The sequence below is a fragment of the Lissotriton vulgaris genome, chromosome 9, assembly GCF_964263255.1.
Source record: "Lissotriton vulgaris chromosome 9, aLisVul1.2, whole genome shotgun sequence".
Classification (NCBI taxonomy): domain Eukaryota; kingdom Metazoa; phylum Chordata; class Amphibia; order Caudata; family Salamandridae; genus Lissotriton; species Lissotriton vulgaris.
In genome coordinates this window covers 1,112,807,341-1,112,832,817 of record NC_141697.1, presented here as the reverse complement: position 1 = coordinate 1,112,832,817, position 25,477 = coordinate 1,112,807,341, and the positions used below count along the sequence as shown (strand labels likewise).

At 48.0% G+C, this 25,477-nt stretch overlaps 1 protein-coding gene across 1 annotated transcript in view; it reads right to left on the bottom strand.

The window, feature by feature from the left end:
* The window catches only part of DNAH12 (dynein axonemal heavy chain 12), a 1,291,066-nt gene that overhangs the window by 1,222,386 nt on the left and 43,203 nt on the right, over positions 1-25,477 (bottom strand). Inside the window, exons 3-4 of the mRNA XM_086939114.1 lie at positions 18,628-18,718; positions 1,746-1,772 (exon numbers count right to left, since the gene is read on the bottom strand). Of these exons, the coding sequence (XP_086795240.1) occupies positions 1,746-1,772; positions 18,628-18,718 (118 nt within the window). The remainder of the gene's footprint in view (positions 1-1,745; positions 1,773-18,627; positions 18,719-25,477) is intronic.

Sequence of the window (25,477 nt, the reverse complement as noted above, 5' to 3'; positions counted from 1 at the left end):
CACAATTTCGAGATTGCTTTGGGAAAGTTTAATTGCTTTTGCATCACTGCCATGTGGACTATTTTTTAGCAACTTGGGACAATCACTTGCACTATTTCTTTCTCCTTTTTGCAGATGTTTCCTAGGAAGCAGGCTCAACTCCCTCCATCTCTGCTCAAGCACTTTTTGACAAAAAGTCATCTACTGCTTGCACACTACTTGCCAATGATAGAGGATGCTATGGTAGTCTCTGGCCGGTCTATGGTGTAAGGGTAAGACGGTTCTGCACCCCTATTGGAAAGTACCGCATTTACAGCACATGCATCAAAGCTTTTCGTGATCACAAATGGTGTGATTCAAAAAAATCGGACGTTTGTGTTCGCAAAATTAGCTTTTGCAATGCATCATGGGTCACGGCCCTCGCAATTTGCAATTGCATTTAAGGAACAAGTTTTCAAATTGCAATTGCCTTTAAGGAACAACATTTTGCGATTCCTTAAATGCAATGCAAGAACCACTTTGAAGAAGCAGTTTCGCTACTAGGGGTCGCAAATTACCATAAAGTTGAACTTCATGGTAATTTGCAAAAAGTTTGAAAAATGCACTAAAGTGTGTTTTTCAAAGTTGTAGGTAACACACACACATGTCCTTGGGACATGTGTGTGCGCGCAACATTTGTGCACAGATCAATTTCAGGGGTGCAACAAGGTGTCCTTTTGACACCCTTTCACCCTTGAAATTGCATGCGCAGTTTACGAGTACCAATTGGTAGTCGAAAAATTGCGCATGCAATTTCCCATTCATCCTCATGGGCCTGTATGCCCATAGGAATGAATGGGAAGCCATTCCTTATTTGCGAATCGCAATTTGTGACTCGCAAATAAGGAATGTGTAGGAATCGCTATTTTTATAGCAATTCCTACATGCATGGGCTTTTGCGAGTCCTTAATTGTGATTCCTTAATTATCGCAATTAAGGACTCACAAAATCCTAGCTTGATGCATGTGCATGTGATTTTGGAGGAGCACACTTCTTTTGGACATTGTTGCCAATATATGATTGAAAACAAGAAACAACCTGCACAGTGAGTCTTGTCGGAAGATACTACATATAGGATATGGATATAGGATACTACATATAAGATACCAACAACATAGGATGATACAACTGAGACTCTTGGGGTGTTTTCTCCCAATCCGCAGCCTTCTCCTTCATGTAACTTCCAACCCCTCCCACAACAGATGCCTGTCTTGAGTCATATCCGCCCCTGTGGTGCTTGTAAGGCTCACAGACAGTGCTCAATAGCCTCTTATGTAATTCAATTTCCGTTATTAGGCGGTATCAAAAGTTTCAAACTATTTAGAAGTACGCTTAAACACTTCGACTATTGTAAATAAACAAAAATTGAAAGAAAAGGGTACTAAGAAACTTTAAACAAACATCCTTCAGTACAGCATTGACATAGAAAGCAATCAATTATGTGAATGATCGGCAGGTGTACAAGGAGGCAGCAGTCAAACTATTCGCAATATTAAAGCACGATAAAAAGTGAGTCCAATAAAAGTATCAAAGCAGACAACATGTTCTACGGACCCAGTGACAGATATAGTCGTCCATTAACAAAGCCTAGAAGTAAAGCATGATGTCACTGAACAGCGCATCAAGATGTTAAGAATAAATGTGAACGACATTCAGTCTCATGTGACGGATTAAATAAAAGGTTTCATGTTTTAACGAGGAAAAAACATAAAAATACATGTACTCACTCTTCGCCTGCGTAGTTCACTGTTCATCTACAAGTAAAAAGACATTTCATGTTATTAAAATTCTGAACCAATTTAAAACGTACACATTGCTAGCCATTTGTGGACATTAAGAGGTAGTCATGCATGCCATATAGAGAACGTTTGTGCTCCCATGCACATTACTCGGATTCAATGCACAAAAGCGGTATGTACTTTTATGCCTTGAGTCAAGGTTTCCAATATGTAACAGCAACTTTCCACTAAGAAACTGATTTCCAAGCAAAAACACAAGTGTGTGTCTAAATTGTGATTACAATTTGTGCAGATCTACCACACTCGGTTTGTTCTCCGCGTGTAAATTTTCGTCAGGAAAAATCTACAGAAATTTGCAAGGGGAAATGAGATCTTGTGGAGCTATCTCCGCGGGAACTCTGATTACCCATGTTAAATCTCATACGGACCTCGGAATTGTATGGTATTGTCGATCCGGTGAGATACCGGTGGTCCTCCTAGACCTTAGTGCGGCTTTCGACACTGTCAGCCACCAGGTCCTCATCCAACGCCTGGGGAAGGTCGGAGTGAAGGACAAAGCTCTCGAGTGGTTGACGTCATTTCTCGACCAGCGTTCCTTCCAAGTCTGGGAAAGTGACAGCCGCTCCCCTACCATCCCCCTCCAGTGTGGCGTGCCCCAGGGCTCGTCACTTAGCCCCACGTTATTCAACGTGTATATGGCCACACTGGAGGAAGTGGTTACTCCATTTGGAGTAACCACCATCAGCTACGCTGACGACACACAGCTGGTGGTTACGCTTTCCCACCCGAAGCAAGACCCCTCGGACCTTCACGGCTGTCTCACCAAAATACATCAGTGGATGAATGACTCAGCCCTCAAACTCAATGGGTCTAAAACGGAGATCCTACTCCTGGGGCACCGAGATCTTTCCCTCCCCCCTAACATCTGGCCGGCTTGTCTCGGTGAACCACCTTCTCCCAAAACTGAGGTGAAGAGCCTAGGAGTATGGCTGGAGAAAGACCTCACTTTTAAGACACAGGCAAAAAAGACGGCTGGCGTCTGCTTCGGCCTTCTCAGGGCATGCAGGAAAGTTCTCCCCCTGCTGCCTTTTAACTCCCGGAAACTACTGATCCAGGGCCTGATTGTGTCCAGGCTGGATTATAGTAATGCCATTTACTTGGGAGCCCCAGAAGCCACTTTTCACACTCTTCAGAAAATTCAGAACGCTGCTGCCCGGATGCTCACGGGCACACCGGCCAGAACATCGGCGAAACCCGCCTTGACGAAGCTCCACTGGCTCCCGGTCAGGGAAAGAGTGGTGTTCAAGGCACTCTGTCTGGCCCACAAAACGCTGCACGGAAAAGGCCCTCCAATCCTTAAAAACTGCATCACCCCCTACAGACCGGCCAGAGCACTGAGATCGGACCACGAAAACCTCTTAGTGGTACCGAGAGTGAAGAAGACCCGGGCAGGAGGCCGCCGATTCTCGGTGCATACAGCCAAGCAGTGGAATGCGCTGCCCCGGGAACTTAGAACGGAATCCAACCATCTCCGTTTCAGAAAAACACTCAAAACCCTCCTCTTCCCCAAACCTTCTTAATTTCCTGTCCTGTGCCCCTGCCCGACTACCTGGTATAGCGCTGAGATACTCACGGGTGATTACGCGCTCTATAAATACCTTAAATAAATAATAAATAAATAAATACTGCACCCTGTTACCACCCGGGGGAAGATTTCCATGCCAAAATGGCAGAGATTGTCTTCAGGTTTGCAAGCATGTACTCTTGACATGTTTTCACTCCATTTTCTGACTGTGAAAACTGTTATTCCTTAAAGATCAGTCATTAACGCAGCGACATTTTCAAGTTAATCAGGGGATGGCAATGGAGAGCCTCCCTGGCCAGATGCTAATCATAACTTTCGTTCGTATTTCTGATTCAATGTACTGCGCTTGTGGGGCGACAGTCCAGTGTTTACATTTGTAAAAAGAAGCTAAAAAAAGTGCCAGGGCCCTTATCAGAAAGCAACTGCAGCTTGCGCCACCTATTGTCCCTGCCAGAGCTGCCAATGACAGTACTAACATAACTATTAACTACCACACTCCTACAACTGTGACGATTCAGGCTATTCCTACAAGAATGGCTTGGGGACAGGAATTAGTAATTTTTTAGGTATATTGAATGAATAAACTACTGTTGTTGTCCTCATCTCTAAATTAGATAGAGGGCGCCACCATGTGGCCAACTATCATAAGTGCCGGTCTAGATAATTAAGTACGTGTAGTAATATGTGTAGAGCACCGGAAACCAGAGGCTCTAAATAGGCACCTCAGGGGGGCTATCCTCCGCTATGGCGGAGGAACGTCGCCCCACTGCTTTGTGAGCAGTTTAAAAAGGGAAACTTAAATGATAATAACCAATGTTATCATCATTTTATTTTTCCGTTCCTGCTTAGGGGTGGGTCAGGCTGGGCTGGCCAGATCAGGGGCTAGGGGGAGGAGTTGTGAGCGCACTCTATGCACATGACTGTTTGTCCATCCGTCTTCGGCCGACCAAATCATCATGTGCATCCACCTGCTGTATTGCACAGCCTGTGTGGAGAGCATGCACAGGCTCCCACTCCTTCTCTGAGCGCCGAACCACGTACTCAGACCGATCACAACGCTGCTGTAGGGCAGCATCATGATTAGCTAGGAGAGTCTGGGAGCCTGTGTGCTTCCTAGTTCCAGCTTCCTGCTGTCAATGGAGGACCTGAAGAGAACAGAGAGCTGGCAACCGGCAGGCTGGCCAGCCGGCCTGCAGGCAAGTGGTTTAAAAAAAAATCATTTATCCCCCACCCTCCCCCACACCCTTGCTCTGCCACCCCTGTTAAGTAGCAGCCACCACTGCACTACAGAACAAGTTACTTACCTTCCGTAACGCTTTTTCTGGTAGATACAATAGCTGCCTGTGGATTCCTCACCTTGTGAATATCCCCCTTGCGTCAGCAACATTCGAAAATTCTTTTGTAGCCACACGCCGACGTGGACTCGGACATCATAGAGACACGACAATAGGCCCACGCCGGCGTGATGACATCAGTTCCGCCCTTTTTTCCGTGCCATCGAGGCACACGGACGGACCAATGACATTAGATATATACAAAGTATACACAGTGCACAATAGTCAAGTACACACAGTGCAAAGCAAATGCAGGAAAGCAATTGAAACATCTCCTTGACATCAAAATAAATATACATTACAGTACAATAACTCTGGCATAGAAGAGTGGACAACGGGGAGGCGGGTGGGTCAGTGAGGAATCCACAGGCAGATATTGTATCTACCAGAAAAAGCGTTACCGAAGGTAAGTAACTTGTTCTGATAGATACATCTGCCGTGTGGATTCCTCACCTTGTGAATAGAGTCCCACAGCAGTCCCCACTCCCGGAGGAGGGAGTCCACTCTTCTAAACCAGAAAATCCTGAAGGACAGAGCGAGCAAAGTGACCGTCGCTCCTCACTTCGGAATCCAAGCAGTAATGCTTCGCGAAAGTGTGGAGGGAAGACCACGTTGCCACTCTACAAATATCCTCAACAGGTACACCTCTAGCCAACGCTGAGGTCGAAGACTTAGCTCTCATAGAATGAGCCCTTATACCCTCTGGTGGTTCCTTACCAGCCGAAGAGTAGCAGATTTTAATGCAGAGAACGATCCATCTTGACAGGGTTCTTTTATGGACCGCCTTTCCCTTCTTGCAACCAGCAAACCCAACGAAGAGCTGGCCCTCCAAACGAAATTCCTTGGATCTGTCCAAGTAAAAGGAAACCGCCCTCTTAGGGTCCAGACGGTGCAGTCTCTCTTCCTCCTTAGAAGGGTGAGGGGGAGGATAAAAGGAAGGTAGGGTAATGGACTGACCCAAATGGAAGGGAGTCACCACCTTAGGCAGAAAAGCAGCCCTGGTCCTGAGAACCATTCGATCAGCATGAATGGTCAGGAATGGGGGCTTAGAACATAGAGCTTGAAGCTCACTTACCCTCCTTGCCGAGGTTATTGCAACGAGGAAGACTGTTTTAAAAGTAAGAAACCTCATGGGACATTTGTGAAGAGGCTCAACTGGAGCACCCATCAAAAAGGACAAAACAAGATTTAAGTCCCACTGAGGCACAATAAAAGGTGAAGGAGGGAACATATTTGTGAGGCCCTTCAAAAATCTCAAATCCACGGGAGATTTAAAAAGAGACGACTGGTCAGGCAAGCAGAGAAAAGCCGACAGCGCCGAAAGGTAGCCCTTCACAGTAGCAACAGCAAGCCCCTGTTGCGCCAGAGAAAGGGCAAGCTGGAGAACATCAGACAAATGGGCTCTCACAGGGTCAATAGACTTCTCCCTACACCACTCGACAAATTTCGACCATCTATAAGAATAGATGGACTAAGTGGAGTCACGCCTGGCGGATAAGATGACACCCACAACGTCAGGCGGGAGGGAAAAGGAATTCAGGTTGCCCCGCTCAATCTCCAGGCATGAAGGTGTAATGTCTGCGGGTGGGGGTGTAGAACCTGCCCCTCCATCTGAGAGAGGAGGTCTGCCCTGAGAGGGAGACGGAGTGGCAGGTGAGCGGAGAGGTGGAGAAGATCTGAGTACCACACCCTTCTTGGCCAATCCGGGGCGACCAATATAACTTGGGCCCGGTCTTGGCGAATCTTCCTCAGAACCCGAGGAATCAAAGGTATGGGAGGAAACGTGTAAAAGAGTTGATTTCCCCAACTCAACTGAAACGCGTCCCGCAAGGCTCCTTGCAACGGATACTGGAGACTGCAGAATGACGGGCAGTGAGCGTTCTCGTGAGTGGCGAACAGGTCCACCCGAGGAGTCCCCCACATCTGAAAGATGTTGTGAACCACCTCCGGGTGAAGCCTCCACTCGTGATCGGCAGAGAACTGCCGACTGAGGCTGTCTGCTCGAACGTTCAGAACCCCGGCCAGATGATTTGCCATCAGACAAATCTGATGGTCCTGAACCCAGGACCAGAAGGGCAGTGCCTCTCTGCAGAGACACAGCGACCCCACTCCTCCCTGCTTGTTGACATACCACATCGCGGTCGTGTTGTCCGTTAGGACTTGAACCGACTGACTGCGAAGGGAAGGGAGGAAGGCCTTGAGCGCTAAACGAATCGCCCGCAATTCCAGAAGGTTGATGTGAAGCAACCTTTCCTCTGGAGACCAAAGACCCTTGACCTCCAGATCCCCCAGATGAGCACCCCACCCTAGAGTGGAAGCATCCGATATCACCGTGGCCACCGAAGGAGGCAGATGAAAAGGCTTCCCCTGAGACAGGTTGCCTTCCACGCCCCACCAAGACAGATCCGCTGCAGTTTCTCTGGAGATCTTTACTGACTCCCTGAGATCTCCGTTGTGCTGATATCACTGCCTGCGGAGGCACCACTGGAGTGCCCTCATGTGCCAGCATGCATGGTTGACCAGGAGAATGCAAGAAGCCATCAGACCGAGCAGGCGAAGGACCTTCAGGACCGGAACAACCGCTTCATTGTAAAATAAAAGGATCATTACCTGTATGTCGCGAATCCTTTGAGGTGGAGGGAATGCACGACATACAGTTGTGTCCAGTACAGCACCAATGAACAGGTTGCGCTGGGAGGGCACCAGGTGAGATTTGGGTACATTTATCGAAAAACCCAACCTGTACAACAACTGGGTTGTCTCCTGCAGATGATGAAGCACAATCTCCGACGACTCCGCTTTGATCAGCCAGTCATCCAGATACGGAAATACAGGAATCCCCGATCTTCTGAGATGCGCCGCCACCACTGCCATCACCTTGGTGAAGACTCGAGGCGCAGTAGTAAGTCCAAACGGAAGGACCGCAAACTGATAGTGCTGCGATCCCACTGTAAAACGGAGATACTTCCTGTGCGACTTCAGGATGGGGATGTGGAAATACGCATCCTGCAAGTCGAGCGACACCATCCAGTCTTCTTCCAGCAGAGCCTGAAGAACCTGAGCAAGGGTGAGCATCTTGAATTTCTTCTGCTTCAGATAAAAATTCAAGATCCTGAGATCCAGGATTGGACGAAGTCTGCCATCCTTCTTGGGAATCAGGAAATACCGGGAGTAGCATCCCTGACCCCTTTCCCGCTCTGGGACCACCACTATCGCACCTTTCCTCAATAGAGTTTGGACTTCCTCCTGAAGGAGTAACAGATGTTCTTCTGAGCAATACCCTTGGCAAGGAGGGTAATTGGGAGGGAATTCCCGAAAGGGAAGGGCATACCCATTTTCTACGAGATTGAGAGCCCAAAGATCTGATGTAACCGTTTCCCAATCTCGTAGAAAGTGGGTAAGCCGGCCCCCCACTGGGCCTACATGATCCTGAATGGCGGATCTAGGGCTGCTTTTCTGAGGCTGGGGGGTTGGAGGAGGTGGAGGAGGAATTGGGTTGACGCCCTCGAGGACGTGCTCTCTGCTTTCCCCTGTATGATCTATACAAGGAATTCTGCTGCTGCTGCTGTTGTTGCTGCTGCTGACCTTGTCTATATGAGCGAAAGGAAGAGCGGCCAAACCCTCTAAATTTCCTGGTCGTAGAACCTCTGATCTGTAGGCCAAGAGATCTAGCAGTTGCCCTGCTGTCCTTGAATCTCTCCAACGCCGCATCTGCTTTCCTTCCAAAGAGCCCCTCACCATCGAAAGGCAAATCCAATAAAGCAGACTGCACATCAGTTGAAAAATCAGATGACTTCAACCAGGCTGAACGCCTCGTGGCAACCGCTGTGCCCATGATCCTTGCCACAGAATCCGTAGTATCAAGCCCGCTTTGGATGACTTGACGGGCAGCCGCTTGAGAGTCAGACAAGGCTTCCTCAAAGTCTTTTCTGCTATCCTCAGGAACCTTAGGGATTAATGAACCCATAGAGTCCATAAGTGCATGAATATATCTACCCATAAGGCAAGTGGCATTAGAAGATTTCAACGCCATACGAGCCGAAGAAAAAGTCTTTTTTGCAATTTGGTCCTGTTTCTTGGCCTCCTTGTCGCCAGGCACCTGCGGAAAAGCCCCAACCGACTTTTTAGAACATGCGGCCTGAATCACCAAACTCTCAGGAGACGGGTGTGATGACAAGAATGCAGGGTCCTCAGGAGCCACCCTATATCTCCTAGCCACATTTTTCGAAACTGCTGGAGCAGAAAAAGGCTTTTTCCATACCTCCATAATAGGATCCTTTAAGGCATCATTAAAAGGTAGTAAAGGCTCCACTGCTGAATTGGGAGAATGAAGAACCTCAGTCAGTAAATTTGACTTAAATTCGACAGTAGGCAAAGTCAAACCCAAAAGTCCAGCTGCCTTCTTCATGACAACATGATATGGTTGAACATCCCTGGAGGGTGCATCAGACCCTGAAGGCAAAGCCCATTCCGTGGAAAATTCGAGACCACTTGCCTCTGCCAGGTCGTCAAAACAACCCCCATCCAGCTCACCTTCCTCCATGTCAGAAGAAGACTCATCAATCCTCTGTTCATCAAGCAGACGTTGAGCCTCTCTTCGAGATCTGAATTTAACTCGAAGTGCAGCCGAATCCAACGCCGAATCCGACGGCGCCGGAGCCGACTTCGGAACCGAATCCGAGGGCTTGGAAGGAGGTTCCATAGACTTGCTTGGAGCCGGAGACATCGGAGCCGGAGTCGTCGACTTCGGGCGGGCCGGCGTCGATACCGGCGTCGACCCTGGTGGAGCTTGGTACTGCCACAGTGGAGTCGGGGTAGGCATATACGGCATGAAAGGTGCCGGAGCATATGAGTGAGGAACACCCAAGTTAAAGGCCATAGGACCCATGGGACCCGAAGGCGCACCAGAGGGGTACCACGATCTCGAGAAAACACCATACATCGCGTTTAAAAACGCAGAAGGGTCCTGACCTGGTGTCGGGAATGGTGGATGCTCAGGATGACCTCGAGGTAAGTTTGAATCTGTTTTCCCAACAGGATTCGAAGACTCTCCCTCAACAGGAACTCCATCGGCATCAACCCGGAGCCGGAGACCGAGCCGGAGACGGAGCCGGAGTCGGATCCGGAACCGGAGTCGGAGAATGGACCACTGACTCCGAAGGCGAAGCCTCACCTTCTTGATCCGACACTTGTGGAGGAATCACTTTCGACTTCACCCTCCTGGGAGATTTCGATCTTGAACCAGACTTATCCCCTGAATGATGACAGGATTCATGCCTCCTTTTCGTATGCTTCCTTCGAGAACCGGAAGCGTGATCAGATGAAGACTTCGAGGCCGACGCGTCACGAGACCTCGACCTGGATCTCGACTTCGATCTCCTCGAGTGCTCCGAAGATTTTCTAACCTTACTCGCCTTAAGCTTGGCCACAAGAAGCTTTGATTCTCTCTCTCGAAGAGCCTTCGGATTAATCTTCTGGCACGATGAACACCCATCAACGTCGTGATCCGAACCCAAACACCATATGCAGTCTTTGTGAGGGTCCGTAACGGACATCATCTTGCCACATTCTCTACAAGGCTTAAACCCTGTGTTCTTTGTCGACATGACAACCGCGCAAAAAGGTCAGAGAATGGAGAATCGAGGAAACAAAGTATTAAAGATACTAGAAGCTACAGAGTAACCCGAAACCGTTAGCGTCGACGACGCGGAAAAAAGGGAACTGATGTCATCACGCCGGCGTGGGCCTATTGTAGGCGTCGGTGATGTCAGCGGAGTCGCGAGCGATGTCGTGTCTCTATGACGTCCGAGTCCACGTCGGCGCGAGGCTACAAAAGAATTTCCGAATGTTGCTGACGCAAGGGGGATATTCACAAGGTGAGGAATCCACACGGCAGATGTATCTATCAGAACATATATGTTTCCTACCTCAAATAAAAATATTACGTACAGGCCAGCTTCTCAAACCAAAGTGTTTGTCTGCTTCAGTGAACTATCCAAGTCCAATGTACAGAGATTCAACAATAAGGGTACAAGGACACACCCCTGTTTTAAAAATGTTTGTATATAAGGGTTGTCACCTTTTCCCTGTTAAAGTGAACCAAGGTGTTAGAAAAGAGAGCCACCATTGTGTGTGTTAGAGTTGCTGGTGTAGAGAGCCATCCGGGCTCTCTAGTACAATGTTGCTATTTACAAGCATCCCCACACCCCTTGGGGCGGGCTCGTCCCGAGTAGATAAATAAACGTCCGGAGACCGCTCGGGGTCTGCCGGCCACGAGAACAAAACTAGTGGTCTTGTGTGTAATTATTAAGCGTTGCTGTGACCTAGTATTCCCCAGGCCCCGCCGCGCTACATTGGCGACAAGGCCGGTAGAACCCCTCGCGTGCTTGGCTCACCTTCAAGGGAGCGTGCGGAGCCCACCCACGCTGCCCTGCTCCTTCTACTGCCTGTTGCTGCCGGGTGTCCTGCGTGGAGCGTGTGGTGCCCACACGCACTGCTCCGGTCTGTCTGCCAACTCCGGAAGCCCTGCCTGTTTCCAGCTTTGGTCACTGAAGCGCCCCCCGCCGACAGAGCACGTTCAGCTGGCGGCGCTCAGAGAGGCCCGCAACCACGTGGGTAAGTGCCCGCCACATGTGCGTGAGATCTCCGGACACCTCGCTGCAGCCGGGCCGCCCTGCCCTGCAGAGACCTACGCGGGAGGTGTGCTGCTCCTGCCCTTCCCGCTCCTGATTGCCGCATTTGAGCCCGCCGGCTCGCATCAGCTCCCCTGCCTGGATCCCTGCTGCGAGGCCCCAAGCCCGGACTGCCTCATCTGCTGCCTGCACCTGACACAGCATGCCCAGGCCCTAATAGTGTCTGTGCCCTGGACTCTGGGCTGAGGGCGGGGCTCCTGACAGTGGGGGGGGGACCGCTCCCAGAAGAGGATAGTGGAAGTCACTGTGCATTCAAGGGGCACCAGCAACTATCACCGGTGGCAAGTCTGCTCCTCTGCTGCGAACGGGCAAGGGAAAGACTGTGAGTGACTATAAGAAGGAGAGAACTGGCAGTAAAACGGAAGAACACATAAGCCTGCTACCTCCAGGCCTTCTCGCTCCCACAAAACTGCGCCGGAAGCGCCTCACGCCTTCACGCACGTGTAGCCGCCAAACGGCCCACAACATGAGGTCACGAGCTGACGCACACGCCCAGGCGCAGATTGCCAGCACATTGGCCATGCTCTAGCATCTACGCCTCCTCACAAAGCCACGATGAGCACCCAATCGGCAGTCGGAGGTACCAATCCGCTCCCACCAGTGCACACTCCCACTGCGGTTGCATCTCTACCCCCCTTCAGTGAGGCCTCAGACCCCACCTCGGCAGCGCCAAGATGGAAGGCATAGGTCGGACGACTCATCCACTACTTTAAGGGGACAAGGGAAACGGATGGCACCGTGAAACGGTCACTCCTCATCTACTACGGGGGTGCGGAGATCTATGACCTATTCGAGACGCTCCCTAGCACCGGAAATGAAGAAGACTACAAAGCGGCGGTCGCCGCGCTCAATAGACACTATTACCCACAGCTCAACCACGATTTTGAGAAATTCAAGTTCAAGAGAACGCGGCAGACCGACTCAGAATCTGTCGATATGTTCTATGTGTGGCTACGCCAGCTGGCTAGCACATACCCTTTCATAGTCCAGCAGGATGAAATCCGAGACCAGATCATCCTGGGTTGCCGATCAAAACTCCTGCAGAAACGAATCCTCCGGCAACCTGGAATCTCGCTGGACGAGATACTGGTCATAGTCCGCTCCCATGAACTGTCAGACGTCAGGGCAGAAGAGATGGAAGCCGCCCTACACACACCGGTTGCCGCATCACAGGCGCCCAGACACCCGCAAATTTAGGAGGAAAGGGTGAATGCACTCCAGAGACGCCCCATGATGACTCGCCAGGCGCCCGGACCGCCACCAGGTGGACCGTGTGGATACTGTGGTGAGGATCACCCCGCAATGGCCAACAGCGGGGGCGAAGGGAAAACGTGCTTCCGCGGTGGAGGGCTAAATCATTATGCCAGAGTGTGCCATGGTGTGTGATTCCGACAAACATCGTCAAGGCCCAGAAGCATGTCCCAGCGTGTTCACCAAATCTCCCTCGACGACCCACCGCCAGTGCCGGATGACCAGCCACAGGAATGATGCCCTATGTATGAGGATGAGGAAGTATTTGTGGTGTCGTACATCAGCAGAACAGGTACTCGTCGAAGACCACCTCCCATGTGCTCAGTCTCCATCGAAGGCACGGACCTACAAGCTCTCATTGACACTGATGGATCTGTCAATGTGATGGACTCAGACCAGTATGACTGCCTGTCACCGCGACCCCCGTCCACAGCCCAAATTTACACGTATGGAAGGAAGGACCCACTTCCTCCGTGGCGTCATTCAGACCACCGTCACCAGCGGAAGCCACTCCACCGAAGCAAGGTTCAACATCATCGAGGGTAAAAAGGGAACTTTTCTCAGCTGCCACACGGCCGAGCACCTAGGACCTGTCTTCTTCATCAATCAGATCCATGACTCCCATGCGGAAGCGATGCTGAAGGAGTTTCCAGCTTTCTTCAAAGGACTGGGGAAGCTCAAAGGCAAGAGGTTCAAGCTCCACATCGACCCTTCGGTACGACCGGTGGCCCTCAGGCACCGGCGGGTGCCGTTCAACCTACGCCTGCAAGTGGAGGAGGAGCTGAGAAAGCTTGAAGAGCTTGATGTGATAGAGAAGGTCTCTGGCCCCACTCCGTGGGTGTCCCCGCTGGCGCCCAAACCCAAACGACCAGGAGCCATTCAGCCTTGTGTTGACATGAGGCTGGCAAATACCGCTGTGAAGGGAACGTCACATCACCCCCACAATGGACGATATTGTGGCGGACCTAAATGGAGCAAAGTGGTTCTCCAAGCTAGACCTGAACGCCGGCTACCATCAGCTGGAACTAGAGCCTGAGAGCAGGTATATCACCACCTTCTCAACGTATGTTGGTCTCCGAAAGTACAAGAGGCTCAGCTTCGGAGTATTGTCAGTCGCCGAGGTCTTCCAAAATGCCATCCGAGAAGCACTGTTGGGGCTGCAAGGGGTGATCAACCTCAGCGATGATATACTTGTGTTCTCAAACACGCTCGAGAAACACCACTCTCACCTCCGAGCCACTCTGAAGAGGTTGGCAGACTGTAAGCTGACCCTGCACACATCCAAGTGCTCATTTTATCAGAAGAGCGTTGACTTCTTTGGATACACCTTCACCCAAGAGGGACTCCTGATGGACCCGAAGAAGGCTAAAGCCATCAGAGCGGCCAGCACACCACAAAACCCCAATGAAGTGAGGAGTTTCCTCGGCATAGCCACGTACTGTGGACGCTTCATCCCCAATCTCACAGCCATGCCTGAGCCACTACGCATCCTTACGCGCCACGATCACAAGTGGGAGTGGATGCTGGCAGCCAACAAAGCATTCCAAGATATCAAAGCAGGGTTGCTGGACAAGACAGTAATGGCCTACTTCCACCCAAGACGACGAACAGAACTGGTCGTCAATGCCAGCCCTGTGGGCCTAGAAGCGGTCCTCCTTCAAGAACACAGCCCGGAAGTGTGGAAGCCAGTCGCCTATGCCAGCAAAGCTCTCACTGACACTGAGACCAGATGCGCTCAAATCGAGAAGGAGGTGTTGGCTATCAAATGGGTGTGCCAACACTTCCACCTGTATCTGTGCGGCCAGGAGTTCCATGTCGTGACTGACCACAAGCCACTGCTCCCACTGTTTGCTGGCTCATCCCGGCTAGCACCCCCGAGGATCAGACGATGGGAGGTGCAGTTGCAAGCATACAACTTCAGAGTGATCTACCGTCCAGGAGCCCACAACCCTGCCGATTATCTGTCTCATCACCTGGAGTCCACAATGCCATCTGACCCGTCGGCGGATGCCTGCAGCACCGAAGCTTTTGTCAACATGATGTCGCAGGAGGCCTGTCCCACGGCCATGACACTTGAAGAGATTGGCAGGGCCACTCAAGAAGACCTCACTCTGTCCCGAGTCCAAGGAGCACTGGAAAACAATGGATGGGCCCATTTCATGGACGGAGCCCGCGTCCTCCGGCCGGAGGTCAGCCATGCCCGCCAACAACTGTGGAAAGTCTGTAGCAAACTCAGTGTGGGGGAAGAAGGAGTTGTCTTGAGGGGACACGTGATAGTGGTTCAGGAGAGTCTTCAGACTGATCCTTGCGCTGGCACACATTGGCCATCAAGGAATGGCAAAGACCAAAGCCAGGTTACGGGACAAGGTCTGGTTCCCGGCGATGGAGTCCATGGTGGAGGAGATGGTAATACAGTGCCACACATTCACGATCACCGGATGAGACCCAGCGTCAGCACCCGTAATTCCTAAAGAATCAAGCAAGACTCCCTGGATGCATCTCAGGGTGGGCTTCGGGAGCTTCCAATATGGACGTCACATGCTGGTCATGATTGACTCATTCTCAAAATTCCCTGTCGTTGAAGTGTTGTCGTCGACGTCTTTTCCCAATGTGAAAAGAGTCCTGGACAAAACCTTTGCAATGATGGGACTACCGGAAGAGGTCAAGTCCGGCAACGGACCTCCTTTCCAGGGGCGGAGAGTTCCAGGAGTACCTTGAAAATCTAGCAATTCGCCATAGGAAGATTACCCCGCTATGGCACCAAGCGAACAGGGAAGTAGAACGTCTAATGAGGACACTTAACCACCCGTTGCGCATCGCAGTCGAGAATGGAGAAGACCCTGAAACAGCTCTTGACCAGTTCCTCGGTGCATACAGACAGACCCCTCATAGCACCACCAAGTGTGGTCCGGCTCATCTCCTGTTCAAGCGAGCCCCACGAGACAGTATCCCCTGAGACCAGACGAGGGTGCCCGTGGAGCGGGATGATGCAGCCGTCCAAGCGAGGAGGGAGTCAACAAATCGGAAGGCCAGTGAGACCCAAAGAGCCCAAGAACCTCATCTAAGAGTGGGAGATCGGGTGGTGATCAAAGACCGACACCCCGGGTGGAAGTTTCAAACGCCCAGGAGCCAGAAGTATGGATCGTTGTAAGTGTTCAAGTGACCATGGTCACTGCTCAAAAAGGACAACAATCCATCACGAGGAATGTGTCCAGCTTCAAGAAGACAGCTGAGGCGGAGGCGGACCAAGAAGCATCCGACTACCAGAACTCCCTTCCGAACTTCTCTCCTCCTGCCTCGCCCAGTATGAGGAACACCCTGCCGGAGACACCCAGGCGAGACAGCCAAGGTTGTGCTGATAGTGCCCGGTCGAGATGCCCGAACACCGCCATCGAGTCGGCCGGGGGTTTTCCTTCCAGTGCCTCGACAGCTCACGGTTCCCGGAGCCAGAAGTATGGTCTCCGGCCGAATCCTGCGTCGAGTCAACAACTGAAGGACTTTGTATATACGTCTCCATGAACTGGAACAACCTGATGGTCCAGAACCAAAAGGAAGAAGGGATGTAGAGAGCCATCCGGGCTCTCTAGTACAATGTTGCTATTTACACGCATCCCCACACCCCTTGGAGCGGGCTCGCCTCGAGGGGATAAATAAACGGCCGGAGACCGCTCGGGGTCTGCAGGCCACAAGAACGAAACTAGTGATCTTGTGTGTAATTATTAAGCGTTGCTGCAGCCTAGTATTCCCCAGGCCCCACCGAGCTACAGCTGGTATGCCCCATTTGGGCAATTTGGCCCATACAAGGTGCCAGTCTGCTCTATCAAAAGCGGCCGAATAGTCGACAAAACATGCAGAGAGGGGTGGGCTTGAATTGCACATTGACCAGTATGCCAAGTAGGATAGTGCTACGATGCTATCTGTTGTTGAAGATTTGGGTCTAAAACTCGTCTAATAAAATGGGATACATTTTTCGGCAGCTGCCTAAGCCTCTATTTCCTTTAACAGGGGCTTAGCGTATACCTTTGCTTCATCGTCAAGCAATGCAATTATTCTGCAATTTGATGGATCGCGTTAATACCTTTTTTGTGTATTGGGAAGAGAATGGATCCATGCCATGATTGAGGGACTTGCTCATTAAGAAGAGCTGATCAATGAAGTGGGGTTAGCCAGAGCGACCAAAATTCTAGATCAGCTTTAAACAGGGAGCCAGGTGAGCGGTTAGAGGCAGGAGCACCATCCACCCTGACCGATTGTAGGGCCATCGTCACCGAGGCGTTCGTGATCATAGTAGCACTCTCGTTTAGCTCGTTGAAGCTGTCTTCTGTAGGTTTATTTGTTGTCTCCTGAATTAATCCCTCTGCATAGAGGTCCTAAAAGTAGCCAGCCTACGGAGCTTCAGTGACACCATTCCCCAGTGTGATAGAATTATTTAAGGAATTAATATAGTGTCAAGATGTTGCCTCTTGCTTTAACCCAGCAATGTCTAGACCAGCAGCCATTGGCCCTCCATAAATTTCGTTTTTGAAGTCCACAGGGTTTTACAATATTCCTTCCTGGGTTAGTGCAGGTTATTCACTATCTTCTTGTTTTATCCGTCTTTTTCATAGTATCATGCGGATGTGCTAAAGGACGTTTTGCATTTTCTGACTGAACTATTATACCAACAATTTTGGATTGATTTGTTAGGTCTTCCAGCACTCCTGCTAAACTTGTGTAGCAACTCTATGACTTTAGGCCAGGCCAACAACCGTTGAATATTATCTAGTAGATTGTCCAATAAGTTAGCATCCGTTGACTAATTTTTCCACTTAAGAAATAGGACCCCACAATTCCTCGTTCCATTTCAATCTCTTTACCAATTTGATGGATTCAATACCTTCAGACCTACTAATAACGTGTAAGTCTGTCTCGATTTCAGCCTCTTCCTGGAAACATGTAATTTAGTGGAAGTGATCTCTATCGCCTCAAGGAAGGATACTGAAAGATTTGCAGAAGACCAGGTTATTTTGAGGTACCCATTTCTCGTTTAGAGAATTCGCTGATCGTTTGACAGTTAAAAATGTATTTCTATTTTTCTTTAATCTTTTATTTTCTACTCAGCCCAGAGCCAGTAGACTTGATCTAGTGTACATTACATACCTATTTTTGCCTGATCTAAGATGACCAAATCATCTGCATTTATTTTTTAACTTGACTGGAAGGTATCAGAGCTCTTTACACGAGCACCAGTTGCGTTACATGAGGACCCATTTATTTTTGCTAGGCATGTGGGGAGATTAAGTGATTTGGCCAGAATCATAGGATGTTGAGAATCGTTGCTGAGACTCGAACCCGGTTCCCCAGTTTAGAGGTTGACCGCCCTAGCCGTTAGGCCAACTCCTCTCACCATGATGAGTGCCAATCCTGAGAGGGAAGTGTTTGCCTGTTTCAGTGAAATACCCAGGTCCGATGCGCAGAGAGATTCAACAATAAAGGTACCAGGACACACCCCTGCTTTAAACCTCTGTTTGTATATACAGGTTGTCCCCTTTTCCCATTTTAATGTGAACCCAGGTGTTAGAACAGAGAGCAACTATGGTGCTAAGTAGAGTCGCTAGTATGCCCTATTTGGACAGTTTGGCCCATACAAGCTGTCAGTCTAGTCTGTCAAAAGTGGCCGAATAGTCGACAAAGCATGTAGACAGGGGTGGGCTTGAATTCACGTTGAGCGGTATGCCAAGTAGGATAGTGCTACAATGCTATCTGTTGTTGAAGATTACTGCCTAAAACTAGTCTGATAATTTGGGATTCATTTTTCGGCAACTTCCCAAGCCTACAGATCCTTTAACAGGATCTTAGTGTATACTTTTGCTTCATCGTCAAGCAATGCAAGTAAAATGCAATTTGATCGGTTGCTGTTAATAACTTTTACAAATCAAAATATTTTTGTGCCTTCATGCATACCACAAATAAAGAAAATGTAGAACAATCATCCCAATATTATAATATTTTAACTTATTTTAACTCACAGTTTCTGGAAGTTCAGGTTCAGGGGGAGTAGGCACCCTCTTCCTTTTCTCATCCATTGTTTCTTCGTAAGAATGTAAAGCTTCTTTAATTCTAAAACATAGTTTGAAATTACACACAGTACACATGGGTTATAAACAAACATTAAGGCAAATTGTAAGTGAGTATGAGTATAGTCTAAGCCTCTCTAAGTCTAAATCACTACTGTGAGACCTACCTCGTCCATAGGATAACATTGGGTTACCATATTACATTTAATAAGTGATAACTTTAGATTGGGAGTAGGTAGGAAAGTCATGTTTGGTGTCTGAGGTAATTGTAATTTAAAATCCTCTTTAACTGTAAAGTTGGATTTTAAGTTACAATTCTAAATATGCCACTTTTAGAAAGATGGCATTTTTCTGCCCTAGCCATTTGGTGCCTGCAGCCTGTTTCTGGGTCATGTGAAAAGGTATGAATGGCAGTTAGCCACTAGGTGTGCTTGAATGGGCCATCTTAGGCAGTATGGGGACAAGGCTGTGAGCAGCCCCAACAGCACTTCAAAAGACTGCCTCACACACACAGAAATAACTTTACACTAGCCTATTGTGCCTGCAAATAGACTGGGAATAGGTCAGGGAGACCTCCAGAATTTTCTCCAACTTCAAAGTGGGCACCGGATATAATAAAAGGAGCCCTAGACCCACTCCAGTTCCCTTCTGAACCTGAAGAGGACTCTCAAAGGACTCTCCTGCTGCCTGAGGCCTGCTGGGTATTTCAGAGGACTGTCCTGAAATTCCAAGAGGACTGCCCTGCTGACTGAAACCTACCCTGTGCCCTCAGAGGACTGCCATGCTGCTTGAGAACTGCTGTTCTTCCTGAACCCAGGGACACTAGAGTGACTCCAATGGCTAATTTGTTGGCCCCCTGTTCAGAGCTACAGGGATACAAAAAGCTCCACCTTAATCCAGTCTGAAGTGAGACCTGACCCTCTAAATGGGTCCTGTTCAGGGGCTCCTCTCTTCCAGTTCTGGAGCCCTCATCTGGCACATCCTGAAGCTTTGTCTCACTGGAGATCTTCAACTTACAAAAAAGGGAGACTAATACGGAATAAAGAAATCTTTACTGTGACTTTGACCAGCGGTTGCCCAGCGACGCATCCTTCTCGGACACCGCTGGCTGCCTTGCCCCGCTGCACTTTTCCTCCCTAGCAATGTTTCTTTTAAATCTCCTCTAAATCTGAAGCTAAGCCGAGACCGGCCCAATAAACTTCGTGTATCTGAACTATGCTCCATTGCTGTCTGCCATAAATTTTGACTTTGCACCGGTGTCGTATGACTAGATGCTTGCAGTTGTCGCTTTATTCTTTTAGGCACTAGATTATAATAAAACCTAAAAATAAAAAAAACAAGTTCTACTGATGAGATTTTTGTCATTTTTGTTCCAAATAATTTATTACATCTTACTCTATTTTTCTGAATCTGTAAAGGATTTTTTGTGTTGTGTTTATACTTGGTTTGTTGTTTGAGTGCTGCATAAATACTTTACACATTGTCTCTAAGTTATGCCTGACTGCTTTTAAGCCACGCTACCAGAGGGGTATGCACTGGTTAATTTAGTGCAGGTTTCTCCAAAAAATAGCTCGCAAGCTACTCGTAGCTCTCCAGCTACCTGTAAGTAACTCTAATGTGTACAGCTCAGTCTATGAATATGAAAGCTTTTGCCTGGTTAAATTAATATATGTACACCAAACTTGAGAACGTGTATGTGAGATGAAATTGTGTGCATTTTCAAAATTCATAAGTTGAGGAATTTTGAGGACATCTCCACCAAACAAAGAAGAAAAATTAATAGGTGGATATTGTCTTCTTTGTAGTCTTGTCCTCTTCTCTAGACGAGGATTCATGTTATCACTGATTTGTGGATCAAAATGCTCAAGGAACAATCACATTGCCAAAATTACATGCACGCAAGATCACTGGAGACATTTCCTCATGGTCCATTACACAGCTGTAGTGTAGAATATGTACGAGTTATTAACCAGTATAAAGTACTCCAGTTGGGTAGACATTTTGTGCAAAACTGTAGACTCTTTTTGGATAAAGGGGCAGGTGATGTTCCATCCTGGCCCAGTCACTCACACGGCTACTGACACACCCACACAGACACTCAGACACCCACTCACCCACCTTTTCAGCCATTCTCACATATACTCATAGACCCACACAGCCACTTGGACACCCACTTACACAGTGACTAAGAGACAGTAGGCTGCATATGTGAACCAATGTTGTTGGAGATCATTGGAAACAAAAATGCAGAATGCCAATTATTCATGCAGGTGTGTTTTGTCTATAAAGTTTCTCTGTTACAGACAGCTGTGTATGTGTGATTCAGTGTTGTTGTCCAACATTCTTTTGTTTTATTGATAGGAAGAAGATATGCTTCTTTCCCGCCAGTGGACGCCTAACCATTAATGTTCCTGGTAGATATGTATCCTTCTACTAGTAAACTTAGCGTTATTTTTCACCTAGCGTAACATGTGTAGTTACAGCTGCAGTAGCTTATTCTTATTTAAGGTCCTGAAGAATGCCGGGGTAATTCCCCTATCGGCTGAAACATGTTGACCGTACTGCACAAGCGCCATAGGGTAGTCATTCTACCAGGCGCGGTTTTTAATCCTTGACACACGGACTCCCGTACATACACTTTCTCAGAGCCTGTGTAGTCAATTTTATTTATCACTATCACTTTAGCACTGCACATTATCTGGTCCACTGTATGGCAAACATCATGGCTAGTCTTCTGACATCCAGCTCCATACCGGCACTATATGGCCGGTTACGACACGGATTGATCAGCAATTCCCACATGACGCATATTCCACCAAAGGGGTGGTCTGATGGGATTGATACTAGCTTTTTGTTTCCAATGATCTCCAACAACATTGGTTCACATATGCAGCCTACTGTCTCTTAGTCACTGACATAGTCACACACCACCAACAGACCTGTTCTACTCTTTTGTGTGTTTCTTCGAGTAATTGGGGAGCGAGTAGACAGGTCGTTAAATATTCCCCTTGACCCTCCACACACCGTTTGTTTCCAGTATTTAGAGCAACTTTTTAGTTGCGGGTCGATTTAAGATGAAAAATGCAAACCCAGCTGGTTTGCATTGTTAATAGCTCACCTAACTTAAGTGTGCGTGTTGCCCTCCTGTCCACTTTGTCACCACTATATCTCACTTTCAATAGTTACTAGATGATAACTCCTTTTGTGCTTTACACTTGATGGGATTGTAATAAGATCATTCTGTTCTCTGGTGGTTCCATTATCAATAGATATATGTCTGAGATATTCACTTTTTTGATAGGACTAGTCTGGTTGAGTACCACTCTTTTGGCCCCTGCCACAAGTAAGACTGTGTTGTTCCCCCTTTTTTTCAGTTATGTCAGGTGTGCGCCTGTAGAGGGGCGCACTGCGCACCATGCAATTAACATCCTTATGTGAGTTATGTGATGTTGCACATACGTTAGCACATTCAGCTTGGTATTCTGCAGAACGATTGATGCAGCGTTTTTGACATTCAATTCACTCTCTACGTCTCGTTACCATGCGCGCATGCGCGATAGAGCAGTGTCTCTTTTTTGCTGTTGCTCCGGTACGTGTGTTTAACTCATTATTTAATCGGACATAAGATCACATTTCCATATGAGAAACGAAATGTTATATTAAAGGAGGTATTGACTACAGATTTTCCCGTAAGAACGATGAACTAGGTTTTTAATTATAAACCTTCACCTGCGCGTTTTGAGTTATATGCGCATGCGCGTAGGAGTAGTTTCCCGTCTCGCGCTTGTTCCGATAGTTTTACTCTGTAGGAGGCTCCGGACGCCTCGTCATTTACTGTTTGGTGGCTATTTAAGAGCCGAAGGCGGCCCTGTGAGAGCCTCCACTTCCGCTTGGCTTACTGACAGAGGTACCGACGGGCAGGTGAGTGCCCTTATGGACTCCCCTCGTTTTAGCCAGACCTTGCAAGAAGATCAGTCCAGTTAGGTTCCGTTGAAAGATGGAGAGCTTTAGGAACTTGTTACATTTTCTCTACAAGACAGTGATACTAAATGGGTCTTAGAGGCTCCTTACTCCTTGATATTGAAGGGGCCCCTTTTTATGGGTATCCAAGTTAGTCTCGGTTGTGGACCACTATCAGCCCCTTGAACTAGCGCCATTAGCCTAGTTTTATTAAGTGTATTGATTCAAACTTTAGGTTTTAAATACCATCACAAAATTATCTAAATGTACCCTATAGTGTGTGTACTATGCTATCCTCAATGCAACACATGGGTAGCTTCGCTGGATGTGAACTTTAGTTGGACAGTTGAGTACCTATCACACGTTAGTTGGGTTTGTGTGTAGAGCATTTGGCTTGGGCACTGTAGAATTGTGTGTTCACTGTGACCCCTTTTTTCTACACCACAGAGCGGGGCCTCATACTCCCGAGCGGATGCCGGGTGAGGTGAGGTCTTCACCCACACAAAGCTGGGTGAGTATCACTTTGAGGAAATGCCTCTTAGTGATGATGCTATTATGCTTTTTAATACATGCAGAATGCCAATTATTCATGCAGGTGTGTTTTGTCTATAAAGTTTCTCTGTTACAGACAGCTGTGTATGTGTGATTCAGTGTTGTTGTCCAACATTCTTTTGTTTTATTGATAGGAAGAAGATATGCTTCTTTCCCGCCAGTGGACGCCTAACCATTAATGTTCCTGGTAGATATGTATCCTTCTACTAGTAAACTTAGCGTTATTTTTCACCTAGCGTAACATGTGTAGTTACAGCTGCAGTAGCTTATTCTTATTTAAGGTCCTGAAGAATGCCGGGGTAATTCCCCTATCGGCTGAAACATGTTGACCGTACTGCACAAGCGCCATAGGGTAGTCATTCTACCAGGCGCGGTTTTTAATCCTTGACACACGGACTCCCGTACATACACTTTCTCAGAGCCTGTGTAGTCAATTTTATTTATCACTATCACTTTAGCACTGCACATTATCTAGTCCACTGTATGGCAAACATCATGGCTAGTCTTCTGACATCCAGCTCCATACCGGCACTATATGGCCGGTTACGACACGGATTGATCAGCAATTCCCACATGACGCATATTCCACCAAAGGGGTGGTCTGATGGGATTGATACTAGCTTTTTGTTTCCAATGATCTCCAACAACATTGGTTCACATAAGCAGCCTACTGTCTCTTAGTCACTGACATAGTCACACACCACCAACAGACCTGTTCTACTCCTTTGTGTGTTTCTTCGAGTAATTGGGGAGCGAGTAGACAGGTCGTTAAATATTCCCCTTGACCCTCCACACACCGTTTGTTTCCACCCACTTACACACCCACAAACCCATAACCATTCACCAACTCATAAAGCCACTCACACACCCACAAAACTACTCACACACCTTCTCACACACCCATACAACCACTCACATACCCAGTTACAGATCCATACAGCCATTCAAACACCCACTCACAGACCCATACAGCCAATCATGCACCCACTCACAGACCCATACAGCCACTAACAAAACTGGTCACACTCTCACACAACCATGAACAGACGCATACAGCCACTCACACACACAGTCACTGACCCATACAGCTACTCAAACACCCCCTCACAGACCATACAGCCACTCATACACTGACTCACAGACCCATAGAGCCATGCTCACACCCACTTACTGACCCATACAGCCACTCACACACCTAGAAAACCATTCCCACACCCACTTACAGACCCATGCAGTCTATCACACACCCACTCACCAACCTATACAGTCACTCACACACCCAGTTCCAAAGGTAACAGGTTACAGGTAGGAAATAACATTTTAACAAATTAGAAATTCTCAAAAAAACAAAGGTTACAGGGGCGTTATAGTCAGTTTAAATTTTACACACACAAAAACCAGAGAAATTCAGCAGTTATAGCTATCTCAAGTAGCTATGACTTGTGCACTAAGGTAACTATAACTCGCACCCTCTCAATGCACTGCTAATTACCCCACATGTTACATCACTCATGACATTGTCTATGACATCACTGATAATATCATTGCAACATTAGCAGTGAAATTATTGATGAGAATACTGTGCACGGCTGGGGCGCGAGTTACCTTAGGGCACGGGTTATAGGTACCTGAGATAACTAGGACTATAACTGTTGAATTTTTATGGTTTTGTGTGGGTGAAATATGAATCTAACTATAATGTCTCTGTAACCATTGGTTTTTTAGTGGAAACAATAACCTTTCAGGCATAGAGTGCAACATAAATTATGCAAAAAAGAAACAAAAAACTCTGAGTAGTTCCCAAGTTTAGGTGGAGAGCAACTCCTATATGGAGCATCCTACAACACCAGCAACACTGTAAATTTTCTCACCTCAAATGTCTGTTTTTCTATCAAAGTTTTTAAGTGTAAGATTAGTACTGTGCCATCCATGCCGAGATAGAAAGGGACAAAGTTGTTTGCCATCTCTACAGCAAAGTCGTTAAGCATAGGATTAGCACTTTGCCATCCAAGTCGTCTGTAAAATGACAAAAGTCTTATACCACTCTAGGCATATTATTACAGCTTTGGATTGGTAAAATACCATCCAAGCCAACCTAGAATGAATGAAAACAACACCTGACACATGTTTCACTATTATAGCTTCTCAGAGAGGTTTAGCTTTGTCCCGACACAAGGGAGCACCTGTAGACGTCAAACTAATAACCTTTCAGGCATAGAATGCCACATAAATTATCCAAGTCCGCTCCGCCGACCACGTCCTCACCACCGTCCCCCGTATCCGAAGAGTG